At 37.6% G+C, this 17,262-nt stretch overlaps 2 protein-coding genes across 3 annotated transcripts in view; one reads left to right on the top strand and one right to left on the bottom strand.

The window, feature by feature from the left end:
- Window positions 1–3,087, top strand: part of fkbp15b (FKBP prolyl isomerase family member 15b) — a 36,095-nt gene extending 33,008 nt beyond the window's left edge. The window contains exons 28-29 of the mRNA XM_082188681.1: window positions 1,717–1,816; window positions 2,507–3,087. Of these exons, the coding sequence (XP_082044807.1) occupies window positions 1,717–1,816; window positions 2,507–2,587 (181 nt within the window). The 3' untranslated portion in view covers window positions 2,588–3,087. The remainder of the gene's footprint in view (window positions 1–1,716; window positions 1,817–2,506) is intronic.
- A 163-nt stretch (window positions 3,088–3,250) lies between these two features.
- stambpb (STAM binding protein b) lies at window positions 3,251–16,216 on the bottom strand. Of its 2 annotated transcripts, XM_082188779.1 has the most exons (10): window positions 15,907–16,089; window positions 13,886–14,114; window positions 12,345–12,420; window positions 12,157–12,252; window positions 9,799–10,141; window positions 8,633–8,757; window positions 7,674–7,811; window positions 6,928–7,040; window positions 6,177–6,276; window positions 3,251–6,082 (listed from the first exon to the last, which is right to left on the bottom strand). In XM_082188779.1, the coding sequence occupies exons 2-10, from the start codon at window positions 14,089–14,091 to the stop codon at window positions 6,026–6,028; spliced, it is 1,254 nt and encodes a 417-aa protein (XP_082044905.1). In that variant the 5' UTR covers window positions 14,092–14,114; window positions 15,907–16,089; the 3' UTR covers window positions 3,251–6,025. The 2 variants fall into 2 exon arrangements, with proteins under 2 accessions (XP_082044905.1, XP_082044906.1); XM_082188780.1 differs by lacking the exons at window positions 3,251–6,082; window positions 6,177–6,276 and having other exon boundaries at window positions 6,954–7,091; window positions 15,907–16,216.
- Window positions 16,217–17,262: the final 1,046 nt, after the last annotated feature.

Genomic DNA, 17,262 nt, shown 5'->3' with positions numbered 1-17,262 from the left:
TCATATAAAGTTCTTTAGTGCGCTCGCATAAGTGCAATGTGAAACCAAACCAAAACTAACTGAATGTATAAAATGTATCAAAACATGACCTTTGGTTCAGACTTTCAGGTGTGATAACGCCCTTAGAGATAACTTGATGGACTTCCAAAGAGAGACACCCATTCACTCCCATTATAAAGCTGGGAAGAGCCAGGACAATTTTTTAATATAACTCCGATTGTATTCGTCTGAAATAAAAATGTCATATACACCTAGGGTGACTTGAGGGAGAGTAAATCATGGGCTAATTTAAATTTTTGTGTGAACTATCCCTTTAAAACTGCAGTGAACCAAAGACAGTCTCAAAAACACGCTTTGAAATCGCTGGTGTTTCTGACGTCACAAACTACCTTGTAACCAATCAGATCAACGTGTGATCGTCAACCAGTGGATCTCTGAGCTGAGTGAGTGAGTGGAGGCGGGGCTCATTTGCATATTCATAGAACCGCGTATACTAAATGAGGCAAGGGTGTCGAGTTACATTCAAGAAATCTTAAGGCATGAAGAAAATATGTGTCATTTTGGTGATCAAAGATGAGTTTTAAGTCAATAAAATGATTGAGTACAGTGGGAATTTAAGACTGTGTTGAGGATACTCGACAAAACGCTGTCTGAAGCGGCTGTGTGTGTGTGTGTGTGTGTGTGTGTGTGTGTGTGTGTGTGTGTGTGTGTGTGTCTCAAAGACAGGAGATTCACAGACAGTAGTAATGCACTGTGTTCTCTTGTGTCTTATCGCACGTGAATGGTTTAAAAGCATTTGCAAAGGATGATGGGGAAAAACAGATGCTGCATTTATTGTTTCTAATATAAACGTTAAACTGAAAAAATTAATAGCATGCGTTAACATGTTAATTTTGACAGCCTAAATAAATAATGTATAAAAATATTTGTTATGGTATTAGTCTAAGTTCTGTATAATAACTGCTACTGTATATCCACATGACTGACTTCTGTGGAACACAAAAGGAGATTAAAATACCTAGTGACACCTTACAATAAGGTCTCATTGTTTAAGGGGGCATGACAGATTAGATTTTTTTATATGTTCCTTGAGGTATTACTTATAATTTACATAAAAATCAAATATATATGAGGAAAATTATTATTATTTTAAACCATCATTCTACCACCTATGTCTGAAATAATCCCTTTTTTGCGTGGCTCCTTTAAGGCTTGTCACTAAACGACCACTGTTATGATTGGCTAACATCATTATATAGGAAACAGTGACTGAACACCAGTGGGCGGGGCCTATGGTGCGTTGATGTACAACTATTCGTCGATGTCTTGCTCTGGAGGCGGGAATATGCAAATATGTTTGCCCGTGTGACATCACTGATTCCGCAATATCCAAACAAGCTGTTTTTGGATCTCTAAAATGTGTGTAATAGATCATCTTCACATATGTGAGAAAAGAGAGTGTCATTCCCACAGTGTGACAGTTATTAGATTTCACTGTATGTATAAATGTCCCATCATTACAGTTGATCTAATTAAATGAGTTTGATGATTGTTGGTAAACCTCAGAAATCTTTTCAACACTGTAATAACACTGTAACTGAACACATTACCCTCTTTAACCCTCAGTGTAAGCATGTGCCCAAATAATATTTTTGTCCTCTGTCCCGTTTCCTTCTGTCTCTCGCCTCATCTGTGCTCATCCTGCTGTTCTCCCAGTCCGTCGGAGAGGGTAGAAGAGGAAAACGAAGAGGAACCATTGTTCCAGAGTCCTGTCCCACACACACCCGCACCGGCCGATGAAGAGGAGGAGGAGCTGGTGAGCACACACACACACGCGCACACACACACTCAATCACTAGCTCGCGCACACTCACTCTCACACACACTCACTCACCACCACACTCACTCACATTCACACTCTCACTCACTCGCACACACTCCCTCTCACATTCATACTCTCACACTCACCACCACTCACATTCACACTCACACACACTCACTCATTCATTCTCACACACACACACACACACACACACACACACACACACTCACTCACACACTCACTCATTCACAAACTCACTCTCACTCACACACACTCACTCGCACACACACTCACTCGCACACACACTCACTCATCCATCCACTCACTCACACACACACACACACACACACACTCATACACTCACACACATACACTCACCTGCAACATTTCAAATCCCTCAGTTCTCCATCTCTGAAAAGCCAAGCTGATGTTGATTCGTTTTATTACGAGCTCTGTCTCGTTCTCTTTTCTCCAGCAGACTCTCCTCTGTACACACACACACACACACACACTCACTCAACTAACCTCTGCCACTCCATGACGAGACACGCAGACTCTGTGTGTTTAACCAATGATAGGTGTGGGGAGTATGAACACAGTGGAGGTTATTAGTCAGGAAATGCACACATTCAAACAATGTTTGTTCAGTAACTAATATGTGAACTGATTCTTGTCTGTGAACAGAGTTTAAAAGGACGACCCCCTCCCGCCCCTCTGTTCGGTGATGAAAGTGAGGATGATGATGACCTGGACTGGCTGGGCTGATGTGACCCCTCTGAAAACCAGTGTGTGAAGTCAGATGAGTTCCAGCAAAGAGGCCAAACGGACTCTGTGTGTGTGTGTGTGTGTGTGTGCGTGTGTGTGTGCGCGTGTGCGTGTGTGTGCGCGTGTGCGTGTGTGTGTGCGTGCCGGATCGCCAGGACTTTAATTTGTGGGTTTGGATGGTTCTAGAAGGATTTTGTGATCAAAGAACAGAGTAACTTCCTGTCCAAAACCTTAAAAAGCATTTCGAATGAAGATCTTTATGGCGATATGAACTGACTTACTGCACATACAGCAAAAAACAAATCATCTTTAAATCTACAAATACTGTAAATCATAATTGTTTTGTTTTTTTAAATCTTAATTTATGATTGTGTTTCTCCATCTTTAAAACAGAGCTTTCATGTTTATTTCTGATGACGTTAGCTTGTGGTCTCTGTTCTTAATATTTATACATTGTACTAACAATTCCATATTAATAAAGAAAAGAGACTGTCACTGTTTCTTTAGCGCTCGACTGGTTTGTTCATCAGTTCATATAAGCCATATCTAATAATAAACAATGTGACAGAAATTTGCCAGTCCATATACATTAATAATAGGTAAGTAGTGATACGAGTCCTCCATATGTCTGTCAGTTACAGTAAAGAATGACAGTCCGTTGAATAATTAGATTAATGCACAATGTGTGCACTGTTTTAATAACTAAACAGTCCGACTTCAGCCGTTCTGCCTTTTATCCCCTTCACCACAGATACATCTTTATAACGGGCCTCGTTCATAAACACAAGCACAATGGGTTTTTGCTAATTCCTCACATTTCAATACAACATTTTACATCACAAGGATTTACACAAAAACCTCCCAAGTAAATAAAAGGTTTTGCCCCAACAATTACTTCCTTCATTTCCGGATATGAAACTGTAAAACTGTTTGCAAATAAAACAAAGTTAATCAAACCCTTTAAAGGCCGTTCACACAGAACTTGTTCTTCATTCCACTGCAACTTTTCCATTGCTTTTCTCTATAGACGTGAAGAGATTGACCACGCATCTTTTGCAGCCTCTCACGAATGACACGCCGTTTAAAGAACATGATGCTCAGGTTAAACGTGCCTGAACTTTGTGCTTGTAACGTCTCTAGACACATGCCAGAGGAATGGGAATAAAAGGCAAGGTATAGTGTTTTTAAATGCAAAAATGTTAGTTGAGAATAGTGTCTTTTTAAAACGCAGCGCTAGACTAAAAGAAGTTCGATGTTTCAAAGTACACCATGTAACTTCTAGAGGTTAACAAACAAAACTGCATGCGTTTTGTGGAAGAATGCTGATTTGTGCTTCGGCTCTGTGTGACTACTGATGATTATTACCCTTCAACTCTGTTAGAGAGGTACAGTACAGGTCAAAAGTTTGGAAACATTACGATTTTTTTATATTTTTGAAAGAAGTCTCTAATGCTCATCAAGGCTGCATTTATTTGATCACAAATACAGAAAAAAACCCCAGTAATATTGTGAAATATTATTACAACTTAAAATAATAGTTTTCTATTTGAATATACTTTAAAAAAATAATTGATTCCTGTGATCAAAGCTGAATTTTCAGGATCATTACTCCAGTCTTCAGTGTCACATGTGACATCCAGTCTATCACATGATCCTTTAGAAATCATTCTAATATTCTGATTTATTATGAGTGTTGGACACAGTTCTGCTGCCTAATATATTTGATGAATAAAAGGTTAAAAAGAACTGCATTTATTCAAAATAAAAAAATATTTTCTAATAATATAAATCTTCTTTACTATCACTTTTTATCAATTTAACACATCCTCGCTGAATAAAAGTATTGATTTATTTCAAAAAAAGAAAGAAAAAAAAGTACTGACCCCAAATTACTGACCAGTCGTGTATATTGTTGTTACAAAAGATTTCTATTTTTAAAACATTTGCTTCTTTTTATTTTCTTAAAAATTTTTTTTAACTTTTTATTCATCAAAGTATCCTAAAAAAGTATCACAGGTTATGAAAAAATATTAAGCCACAGAACTGTTTCGAACTTTGATAATGAATCATCATATTAGAATGATTTCTAAAGGATCATGTGATAGACTGGAGTAATGATCCTGAAAATTCAGCTTTGCATCACAGAAATAAATGATAATTTAAAGTATAATAAATTGAAAACCAATTATTTTAAATTGTAATAATATATCACAATATAAAAAATAAAAAAATCTGTATTTTTGATCAAATAAATGCAGGCTTGATGAGCAGAAGAAACTTCTTTCAAAAACATTAAAAATAGTACCTGTTCTGTACATATTGAAATGTATCTGTACAATAAAACACTTCTCTTTTATAACATTTCAAATCCCTCAATCCTCTCCATCTCTGAAAAGCCAAGCTAATGTTGATTCTTGGCACGGGCGAGTGACGTATATATGAAATTTCCCTCAAAAACCATCCTGTCAGGTCTAAAATACACTTATTATACTTAGGCTTATCACAGTGAATCAGGGTAAGACAAAAAAAACTAATTTTGCAAGAAGGATTGATGATGTATTGACATTTAAATGTTAATCTTGAACAAAAAGAAGTTACATGGTGTTGCTACATTTACACAAAAATGCATTCAGTGTGAATCCCGCGTCTGCTCGTCGCGCTCACGTCTCGCATCTTTTGCAGTGTCTCACACATCAGCTGCATTTTTAGGATGCCATGTCACGTTAAAAGTTGTTCAACTTGCTATACCTTGCACTTTTTAAATGCACAAGTGTCTTTTATGGCATCTTACACATGACAACGTTCCAAAAACTCAAGTTAAAACTAGTTTGACTTTACAAACCCTGTCTATACAGTAGTTTATATTATTTTCATTCCACTGCCCTGCGTCTTGCATTTTGAAACGCTAGAACGCGATCTGTGTGAACGGCCCCTCAGAACATCTGTGAACCAATCAGAAGCAAGAACATCATCATCATCATGGCTTACAGTAATTACTGCTATCAAACAAAGTTATTTTAAGAAAATATTTCATAAGAAAAACTGGTATTGCTGCATTCATGACAGGTGCAGCCGTGCAGGACTGACCCGTTCAGCTGTTCCCAACGATACTCAGTTTAAAAAACCCTTTGCTTTAATGTGGTTTCAGCAGATGAGTGATGTTAGTGTGTATGATCAGAGCATAAATGACCTCAGAGGGCCATAAAACATTAGCTTACTGCCCGCTAGATCAGTAGGACAACGCAAACTGAGAGTCCCGTGGAGGCGTTAGTGTTCCTGAGTTCCCAACGGATGTCATAAAAGTCGCTGCTTCGGTCAGTGCGCTCAAATTATCCCAAAAGTGCTTGTTATAGGCAAGTGTCTGTCTCTTCAAGAAATCCCACCACCACTGAAAGCTGTGAAAACATGAAAGCTTCACGGTTGCGCTGTGTAAAGGGGTCATCGGAGGTCAAGCATCGAGACAGTGCCTTCTGTGATTATAATGTGGCTGCCACCCTGAGGGGAACAACATACGAGTTTGTTATGCTTGTGTCACTTCTGAACGCATGTAGAATACAGATGGATTAAAGGTGAAGGCTGATGTCACTACCGTAAAAAGAGGAGGTTCTTTGGGATGAGGGTGAAAGCCTTTCTGAGTGCAGGTTGAGATCTCCTCCAGGCCATAGTCTGTCAGTCTGAAGTAGCCGGTCCTGTGAACACCACAACATCCGGCTGAATCACAATGCAGATGCACTCTCTGACAGTAGATGGCGCTTATAAAACAGCAGTAATGCAGTGAACAGCACTTAAATATTTACCATCGTATATTCGGCATAATTGGATGTTTTTAAGTAAACACTGACAAAAAACTATACAAGTTTTAGTGCTGGACGATATGATGATTATATAACATTGATATAAGTGATCACATGGATTTAGATCTATATTATATTTATATAAAGCGTTCACAGACAAATTTGCTTTATGTATTTCCCCGATGTCGAAATCAGGCTCATATAAATGTCAGGAAACACGATTCCTGGTGGCATGTCGATATCCGTGGATCACTGGATCTTTGGTAGGTTGTAAGGAACACTATATCGAGCTTTAGTTTAAACTGATAATCGTAAAGTGACGTCAATGCAAACCCTCTATAAAATGAAATCACACTTTTAAAATTCCAGTTTTCAAAGACCGCGGGAACCCTGGTTCATTAATAAATCCCAGTTATTTCTAAGAAAACCCTAATATTTGATATCTAATGCAGTGACATTCAGAGACTCTGAAGTGTGACTCGGTGTCGGGCCACTAGAACTCACTGGTGCCGTCACTGCTTTCATCCCTGTCATTGCTGAACTTACTCGTTGAATTTGGGCGAGCAGACGATGGCGATGGACTCGGGCAGCATCATCTGGTACGAGCAGTGTGTGTGTAGATCAACGCTGGACAGGAACGCGGTCTGAGTCGGGTGTGTCTGTGGAGCAGACCTGAGCTGTCACACATCTGATCTGAGAACTGTATGCCTCTGACATATGGGGAAATAATCACGGAAAGATGATTACTTGCTCTTTCAGCTCAACAATAGGGAGTGAGGGGGGGAGGGAGTGAGGGGGGGAGGGAGTGAGGGAGAGGGAGTGGGAGTGGGGGGGAGGGAGTGAGGGAGTGGGAGTGGGGGGGAGGGAGTGAGGGAGTGGGGGGGAGGGAGTGAGGGAGTGGGGGGGAGGGAGTGAGGGAGTGGGAGTGAGGGAGTGGGAGTGAGGGAGTGGGAGTGAGGGAGTGGGAGTGGGGGGGAGGGAGTGAGGGAGTGGGGGGGGGCTGAGATTCAAACTCAATCTATAACATTACATGCTATGGCTGATATCAGTTTTATATATATATATATATATATATATATATATATTCTTTTTGTTTTTTTCATTCTTCATTTTGCAATTCACAGTTTAAGTGCAATATATTTCTTATTAGTGCAATATTTAAAAACTGATTATTTTTGTAGTATATGTTTAATATTTGTGTAACATTGTTTGTGTTGTGTATAATCCGACACAACATGTTTCTAATGAGATTAAAGGTCATCTGTGTATAAGCAGAGAAGGCAGAGACTGACGTGTATCCAGCCCAGGGTGATGAGGTTGTGCTGGTCCTGCACCAGAAACAGCTCCTCCTCATTCTCTGTGTCACAGTAATCTGGACCGCCACACTGCTTCGGCACGATCACGTGCGTCACTGTGAACGCGTTCATGTTCTGCAACAGACACACACACACACACACACACACTGTACTGGTAAAGCCTATCCAAGAATATATGCATGATATACTATACAGACTAAAGTATTGGGAAGAGAAATTTTTTATTCTCTCATCATTTACTGCCCCAGATGAATATGACTGACTTTCTTCAATGACAGTGTGAGTGAGTGAGTGTGTATGAGTGTGTATGAGTGTGTGCGAGTAAGTGTGTCAGTGAGTGTGTGTGAGCGAGTGAGTGCGAGTGAGTGAGTCAGTCAGTAAGTGTGTGAGTGAGTGTGTAAGTGCCATGAGTGTGTAAGTGCATGAGTGAGTGAGAGTTTGTGTGTGTGAGCAAGTGAGTGAGTGAGTAAGTGTGTGTGAGCGAGTGAGTCAGTAAGTGTGTGAGTGAGTGAGTGAGAGTGCGAGTGTGTATGAGCGAGTGAGTCAGTAAGTGTGTATGAGCGAGTGAGTCAGTAAGTGTGTATGAGCGAGTGAGTCAGTAAGTGTGTGAGTGTGAGAGTGCGAGTGTGTGTATGAGCGAGTGAGTCCGTAAGTGTGTCAGAGAGTGAGTGAGTGTGTGAGTGAGAGTGCGAGTGTGTGTATGAGCGAGTGAGTCAGTAAGTGTGTGAGAGAGTGAGTGAGTGAGTGTGTATGAGTGGGACGGCATGATGAGGGAAATTATGAAGTATACCTTTAACAGCCATCCATTCGAATAAAAATTTGTTGATAACATCAAATTATCCGAAATAATCTGCAGCGTTCATAAAATGTTAAAATAATACAGCCAAAATGTAGGTGACGTTAAAGTATGAAATCCGACAGAAGGACCTTCATACCAGTCTCCCACAGAGTATCCCACAGGTCTCCACTGCTCTTATGGTGTTGCTATTGGCTATTCGCAGAAATTTGCCACAGAGTTCAGCAGGAACAGCAATCTGCCGTAAACCATCCACCATTGTAGCTGAAACACAGAGAGAAACACTGTCACAACTAGGGATGCACGGATATGAACATTTTGGCCGATACGATAACCGATAAATCTTTACATTTGAAAGCCGATAACCGATATGTATTTTCCCTTTTTTTAAGTGATTCCAATCATATTTCAAGCAATTCAAAACCATCATGGTGAACAGTCCTCATTAGAAAGAAACAATCCATTATTTATCGGCTTCAATATATCGTCTAAATTTTCTTATCGGGTCGATAACGATAACAGTAAAAGTGACGATATATCGTCCGATACCGATATGGTGGCCAATATATCGTCACAACAGAAACAATAAACATAACTATAACATTATAAATTAACATATCTTGGCCGATACCGATATGGTGGCCGATATATCGTCACAACAGAAACAGAAACTATAAACATAACTATAACATTATAAATGAACATATATCGGCCGATACCGATGTGGTGGCCGATATATCGTCACATCAGAATCAGAAACTATAAACATAACTATAACATTATTAATTAACATTTATCGTCCGATACCGATATGGTGGCCGATATATCGTCGAATCAGAAACTATAAACATAACTATAACACTATAAATGAACATATATCGGCCGATACCGATATGGTGGCCGATATATCGTCACAACAGAAACAGAAACCATAAACATAACTATAACACTATAAATAAACATATATCGGCCGATACCAATATGGTGGCCGATATATCATCACAACAGAAACAGAAACTATAAACATAACTATAACATTATAAATGAACATATATTGGCCGATACCGATATGGTGGCCGATATATCGTCACAACATAAACTATAAACATAACTATAACATTATAAATGAACATATATCGGCCGATACCGATATGGTGGCCGATATATCGTCACAACATAAACTATAAACATAACTATAACACTATAAATGAACATATATCGGCCGATACCGATATGGTGGCCGATATATCGTCACATCAGAATCAGGCTGCTTCATGTGTAGTGAGGTTTGAGAGCGAGTCGTACTGTTGTTGCTGAGGTGACCCGGTTTAAGCGAGCGGTCAAAGGTCGGCGGGGCCGGCGGAGCGCTGTGATTGGCCTGCGGGCTCTGAGGGGGGGTGGGGGACTCTAGATAGGGCAGCGGTGGACCCTGGATCCCGGGGATGAGCAGCGAGTCCTCCTGCTGGGACGCTGGAGAGCTGATCTGGTGCCCGTGATCTTGACGCTCCTTCTGTCGGATCATGTCCTCGAACATGCTGAACTGCTCCTGCTCTCGCTGTCTCCTCTGCATGTCCAACACACGCTGCCTCTCCAGCTCCAGCTCTCTCTGCCGGGACAACTCACGCTCCAGCGCTTCTGCTTCCGCACGCTAGTGGACCACAACACGATTCATGAGGTTAAACACACGTGCATCGAGGGCTGGGTATCGTTTGAATTTTAACAATTGTTCTATGTTTACACTTCTACATTGCACACATTTTGTCACATTTTATTTAAGTTCAAGAGTTTCTTTAACACTTTTTTATCTTTATATATGACAAAATTGATGATGGACAGTCCTGTTGTGCATCTAGGGTTGGGTATCGTTTGAATTTTAATGATTCCGATTTCAATTCTGCTTATTGATTCCGATTCTTATCAATTATTGATTCCTAATTTCGATTCCAATAAGGTAAAAAATAAATAAAATAAAAACTTTGATATCATTCACAGTCTTATTGCAAAACATTTAAGGAGCTGAATATCATGAACAAAACTCAACAGGCTAAAGAACACTTACACAAGGAACGTTTACCTGTGGTTTAAAAACACCACAGAAAAACAACTAGCCTTACTAATATACATGTAAAGCATTATTAAAGACAGCTAAACACTCAAAAGAACAAATTAGCAATTGCAACAAATAAATACAACTGAACAAAGATACGATTGAAATAAACAGTGTTTTAAGATTTCCAGGTATTCAGGTACAGAAACTGTAATCAAATGTAAAATAACTGCACTTTATAAATAAAATATACATTACAAATATTGTTATGAAAGATGTCCAGTCAAGAACAGCAAGTGAATTCTCTCTGTCTTTTGTTGTTTGATTAACGCTATTATAGAGACGGCAGCAGGAATATTAGTGTTATTATAGAGACGGCAGCAGGAATATTAGTGTTATTATAGAGACGGCAGCAGGAATATTAGTGTTATTATAGAGACGGCAGCAGGAATATTAGTGTTATTATAGAGATGGCAGTAGGAATATTAGTGTTATTATAGAGATGGCAGTAGGAATATTAGTGTTATTATAGAGATGGCAGTAGGAATATTAGGCTGCTGTCACTTTAAGAGCTGCCCGGATCCACTATAGTTACAAATGCCTTCAGCTCTGAAAACAGCGCCAGCTCGTCTCGCGTTTGAATTGTTTAGTCATATTGAAATGCTCACAAAGGAATCGATAAGAGGAATCCGATCCTGACCCCAAGTATTTGATTCCAGAATTGGAATCGGTTTTCGATTCCCAACCCCTACGTGCATCTTTAACTTTGAGATTGACTGCACCAAAAACATCCATATTTCATTCCCAAAATCAATAATACATACAGAAAATTACTGTTTTACTATTGTTTAAAAATAAGTCTATAACAGACGATTATTTGTATTTTTTATTTAAAATTAAAATATTACTGTAATAAATATATAATTATTTTATTTTGTATTATTTCATAAAGCAGTGCCGCAAATAATACAGTGTCAACATTTTTTTTCAATTTACAATATATACACCGGAAGTCAAAAGTCTGAAATAATTATGTTTTTTAAAGAAATCTCTTCTGCTCACCAAGACTGCATTTATTTGATTAAAAATACAGTAAAAACAGTAATATTGTGAAATATTATTACCATTTAAAATAACAGTTTTCTATGTGAATATACAGTAAAGTGTAATTTAGTCCTGTGATCAAAGCTGAATTTTCAGCATCATTACTCCAGTCTTACATGATCCTTCAGAAATCATTCTAATATAATGATTATTACTCAATAATTGAGCACCAATAATAATGCATAATAATTCATAATGGTTCTTAATGTTTAATTGTAACGACATAATCAATTTCACCTGTCACTGGTTTTAATGTATGAGTTGAGTATATATTATATTCATGCAGAATAATGGAAATTAAATAAATAAATGTCCAGATGAAGTATGATAAAGAGATTAGGGGAAGAAAATGTGTTAAACTTTCACGTAAATAATGTGTAAAGTTCGATTCATTCACAATATAATATTTGATTTCTTTCTTTTGGTTTTGGGGTGAAATATGACTTGACAGGTTTAAAAAATCCCTTTTAGTCCATGATAATGTTGACCAGTGTTGGGACAATGAGCCTCACCTTTTTGCTGCTATACTCCGCATATTCTCTCTCATATCTTCTCAGTAAATGTTTCTTCAGCAGCTCTGCTTGAGGGAAAGCCGTCTCCTTCAGCTTCTGTGTGAGGAGCAACAGCAAAACTAAGACCACTAACAAGATATGATGAGATTATTGATCAAAACAATCATTTTCCATCTAGACTACGTTACCCTTAACGTCTCCTTCTTCTCTGCAATATTAGACAGCTTATATTCTGGATGCTTAGGAATCTTTTCAATGAAAAGTCTGCAGGGTTACAAAGCACAGGAGTTAAACCTGTTGCAATTAAACTAAAACATTACCAATATTACTCACACACTCCCATTCCAGTTAAAGGGACACTCCACCCAGAAGTGAAAATCCTGTCATCATTTACTCACACTCATGACTTTCTTCTGCGGGGAACAGAAAGGTTGGGAAGCAAACCACATCAGACTCCACTGACCACAGGGTTCGTACAGACACTGTAAAATCGAATTCCAGTGGCCGGTTTCACAAAGCTATTTTAGACCGGTCTATAGTGTTAGACAAGTCTAAAATGTGCTCATGGACTAGACTCTAATGCAAGTTAGACTGTTTCACAAAAATAAAGACGGACTTAATTTAGACCAAAGAAATTAGACACCTTCCCCCCAGGCTAACTTAGGTCTAAGGCAGTAACAATCAGTTACATTACATACAGCCAAAAGAAAAGGGAAAATGGCTCATAATTTAAACATTTCTTCTCGTTACTACATTCTCCGCTAAATTTCCCAAGTAAAATGTCCTTGTAACTGTTATACTCCTCCAACAAACACATATTATCCGCTGGGGTAAACTGCACTGAGCGGCTGAATGCGCTTACTCGATCCGCCATGTTTTTTGTTTTGCAAAGTGTCTTATTTTACCCAGAATGCATTGCAGTGTAGTCCTACTTAAGATAGTCAGAGTCTTAAATGCTTTGTGCAACGGTCTGATTTAGATGTCTATCTGAAGTCTGACTAGCTACTATATCTAAGCCATGGTCAAAGTCTATCTTTGTGAAACCGACCCCAGGACTTTAAGCGCTACTTTTTTTCATTTTTTTTTCAATGACTACAATCAGAGGATCTCATTTATCAAACAATAACTTATTATCTTTAAAATAAAATAAAAAAAGGTAAATAGATCAATAAAAATAAACTTATAAAATAAAATGGTACAAATAAAGTGCAGCACATGCAATGACTGGTAACTTTAACCATTGAAAAGATAATATAACAAAGATATCGCTTTCCTTATTCAAACTGATTTTTTCTCCCATGAATATATGATTGACTTAAAGAATAAAAACTGTACCATATACTTGGATATTTATATGAGCAATATCACGCTCATAGCCATGCAAAACGCCTCTATATCTATATCAGACGGACTGTGGCTTTAATGTTGTATGAAAAGATTGTTTTATCAATACAATTAAAAATAAATTTCCCATAAATTGAATTTCAATAATTCAAGCACTTTTCAAGTAATTCTTCATAAAAATGGCTGTTTTCAAGGGGTTTCCAGGACTTCAAATTTCAAAAAGTCAAATACTTAAAATACTTTAAATACCTTGTTCGAACCCTGTTGTAGGGACAAAAAAACAAAACAAAAAAAACATGGGAACGAGTAAATGATGTTAGAACTTTCATTTTCGGGTGGAGTGTCCCTTTAAAACAGCGTATGGTTCAGAGGTCTTTGTTCTCACGTGATGTATTTGTTGTAGAGGACGAAGGCGTGCTCAGTGTTGCCCTCCTCGCCGTACACATGTGCCATGCGGATCATCTCCATGCCCGAGCGGAAGTATCTGCGCACCGGCACGGCTTCGTTCATGTCCACCGAGCTGCCCTTCTTCGTCAAGGCCCTCACTCGCTCCTCTGGGGTCAAACTCACATCAGCGTGGTCCAACATCATGTCCCCAATCTACGCCTTCAACCCTGTGAGGAAACATCACAGACAAAACACCATTTCTGAATGAAATATATATTTCACCCCAACAGCCATATAAACTCGTTAAGATTCAGCATCTTAAAGTGACAGTTCACTCAAAACTGGAAATTCTGTCATCATGTACTCACCCTCATGTTGTTCCAAACCTGTATGAGTGTCTTTCTTCTGTTGAACACAAATAAAGATATTTTAAAGAATGTTGGTAGTCAAAACAGTTGACGGTAGTCATTGACTTCCATAGTAGGAAAACTGTCCAACTGTTTGGTTACTGACATTCTTCAAAATATCTTATTTTGTGTTCAGCAGAAGAAAGACACTCATACAGGTTTGGAACAACATGAGGGTGAGTAAATGATGACAGAAGTTTCATTTTTGGGTGAACTATGCCTTTAATGAATGTCAGATGCATTTACATATAGAAGTATTAAGGGTACAGTGGCAAAACGGGAGCATGTCTATGTTCCCACAGCCATATTTGGGTTTAGGTATGTTAACTAATTAAGCCCTAGTCCCCTATGAAGGGTAAGTTTTAGTGCTAGGGCTGTGGGAACATATGGTTGTGGGAACATATGGTTGTGGGAACATAGGGCTGTGGGAACATAGGGCTGTGGGAACATAGACATGCTCCCGTTTTGCTACTGTACCCTTAAGACTTCTATATGTAAATGCATCTGACATTCATTAAAGGCATAGTTCACCCAAAAATGAAACTTCTGTCATACTTGGCAATAAAGCTCTTTCTGATTCTGAAGATTCAACAACACATTTTCACCTCTATACCCACTGTTTAGATCTGTTGTGGTATTTATGCAAATTAGCACATACGTAATTAGATTATGCACCGTTTGTCCATGTTAACAAACAATTAAAAAAAACTTGTAATTCATTTTTTGTTTGTCTTGATGTATGTAATCAACTCAGTAATTTTCATGGTGATATCAAAAGGTTAAAAATGTTACCCTATTCACGTGAGAAAGAGAATGAATAGGCTATATTTGGGTCTTTTTCGAAACGTTCCCCTAATGGGATTCTTCGGGACTTTTTTCTTGTCTTACTCAGGACATATTGAGGATACAAAATCAGTTGAGTTTGCTTCTGTTGCAATTTTTTCAAGGTTGACCCCCATTTTGGCTTAAAATGCCTGGACTAAATAGCGTCCACACACCAGCGGACAATGTCATACTGTTTATTCTAAGCGCGTGCTTGTCTGTCTCTTTAAATGCTCGAGCTCGTTACAGCAGGACGGATTCTGATTGGCTGTCAATGTTTTTATCTTCCATCAACCAGATAAAATCGTTCTGAAAGTGATTCCAAGTTAACGTTATCGTTTCTCTGTGTTTTTATCATTATAGCTGTGGTGTGAACTCTGCTATTCTTTAATATTGAGAACGATTTTTATAACTATATCTTAGTATCTTTATCGTTATCGTCCTTGGTGTGAACGGGCCTTTAATACGTTGATCAATAAAAACCCAAGTGTTAAAATATATGTACATTCTCACACTAGTTTGTATAATAAACTACCGAGTGAGTAGTGAACTATTTACTGTGCTGCTGGCAGAATGGATCAAATAAATATGTGAAATAAAGTGTAACATCTCTAAACAGGTGATATTTCCCATTCAAACACTCATAGTTTTGCGTCATATAAAAAATAACCAACAACTAGAAACGCTTTCATTCTATATGTGGACTGTTATGGTATGTGTAATGTTTATGAATGTATATATATGCAGCTAGCTGGCTAATGTTGGAATATAACGCTTTAAAAAGCCTTACCCTGGTAATAATGGCAGTCAGATCACATTCACACTAGCTGAGGAAAGCCGTCCATCGCCTTTAGATGTGTTTCATGAGGATAAAAGAGCGTTAAAGTAGTTTCTGTGGCTCTGTGTCCATCCTTGATCTCAAACACTCCCCCACTTCCTCTTCCTGTGTGTGTGAGTAAAGCTGATCTCAGATCAGTGTTGTCTGTCTCCCTCCACAGGCGTGGGAAGGTGTTCATGCTGATCACTGATCGATCACACTCAGGGTGTGTCTGTTAATGTGTGACACACCGATAAACTGTGTACTTACTGCCATTAAATCAGGAAGCATTCGTATATAAATCATTTATAGGGTATTACAATTATTATTATTAGTTGTCATTATCATTGGTGGTGTTGTTATACAGGTGAAACTCGAAAAATTATAAAAATCTAGAAATATCGTGCAAAAGTTATAATTTTGATGATTATGGCTTACAGCCTATGAAATCCCCAAATTCAAAATTTCAGAAAATTTTAATATTACATGAAATCAATCATTTAAAAAAAGGATTTTAAATACAGAAATGTCGGCCCTCTGAAAAGTATAATCATGCATATGTATATAGTTATATATACTAAATATATTAGTTTCACCTTTTAATTTGAATGACTGAAACACACAAACTTTTGCACGATATTCAAATTTTCACTTGTAATAGTAATAATGTTACAAATAATGTTGTATTAAATGAAAAATAATATAAAATAGAAGCATTTTTGATAGCGATATTTTGATATTTGTTATAGCATAAACATTTTTTTTAAATTACTTTTGATATTTCTTATTAATATATTTTTTTTAAATGTAAGAGTCATTAATGTTAAATACTAAACTATTTTTTAAAAGTTTTTATTTTGACAATTTAGTTGATAATAATTGAATAACTGATAACAGACAAAGCAGAACCCTAGTAAAAGAGATTTATCGGAAAGGTAAAATGTTATTCTATGACTTATATACAGGCATATTAATATTTACTTCTTTAATTGCCCATATTTCAATTGAAGATATGTCACAGTAGCAACACTATTAATGCAAATTTAATGATTCCACTCAACTAACCTTTAGGTTTTAATGAAAGATGTCTGAAATGTACATCTAATTGAAGGAAATACAGAATAATAACTCGCATTAATTACAATAATTATTACGGTAATTTTTTTAATAAAAACAATAGTAACAAAGGGCCTTATGTGCCAATTCTGGTGACCCATCTTTCCCCAAGGGTCTAATTTATTAACTTTTACTCCACAAATCCCTCATTAACAAATAGACACAAAAAAAATGTTATTAAGCGTAATATAGTGTCGTAGATGACGATTTTCT

Source organism: Leuciscus leuciscus, assembly GCF_965113295.1.
Source record: "Leuciscus leuciscus genome assembly, chromosome: 13".
NCBI lineage: Eukaryota > Metazoa > Chordata > Actinopteri > Cypriniformes > Leuciscidae > Leuciscus > Leuciscus leuciscus.
This window is presented reverse-complemented; position numbering and strand designations above follow the sequence as displayed.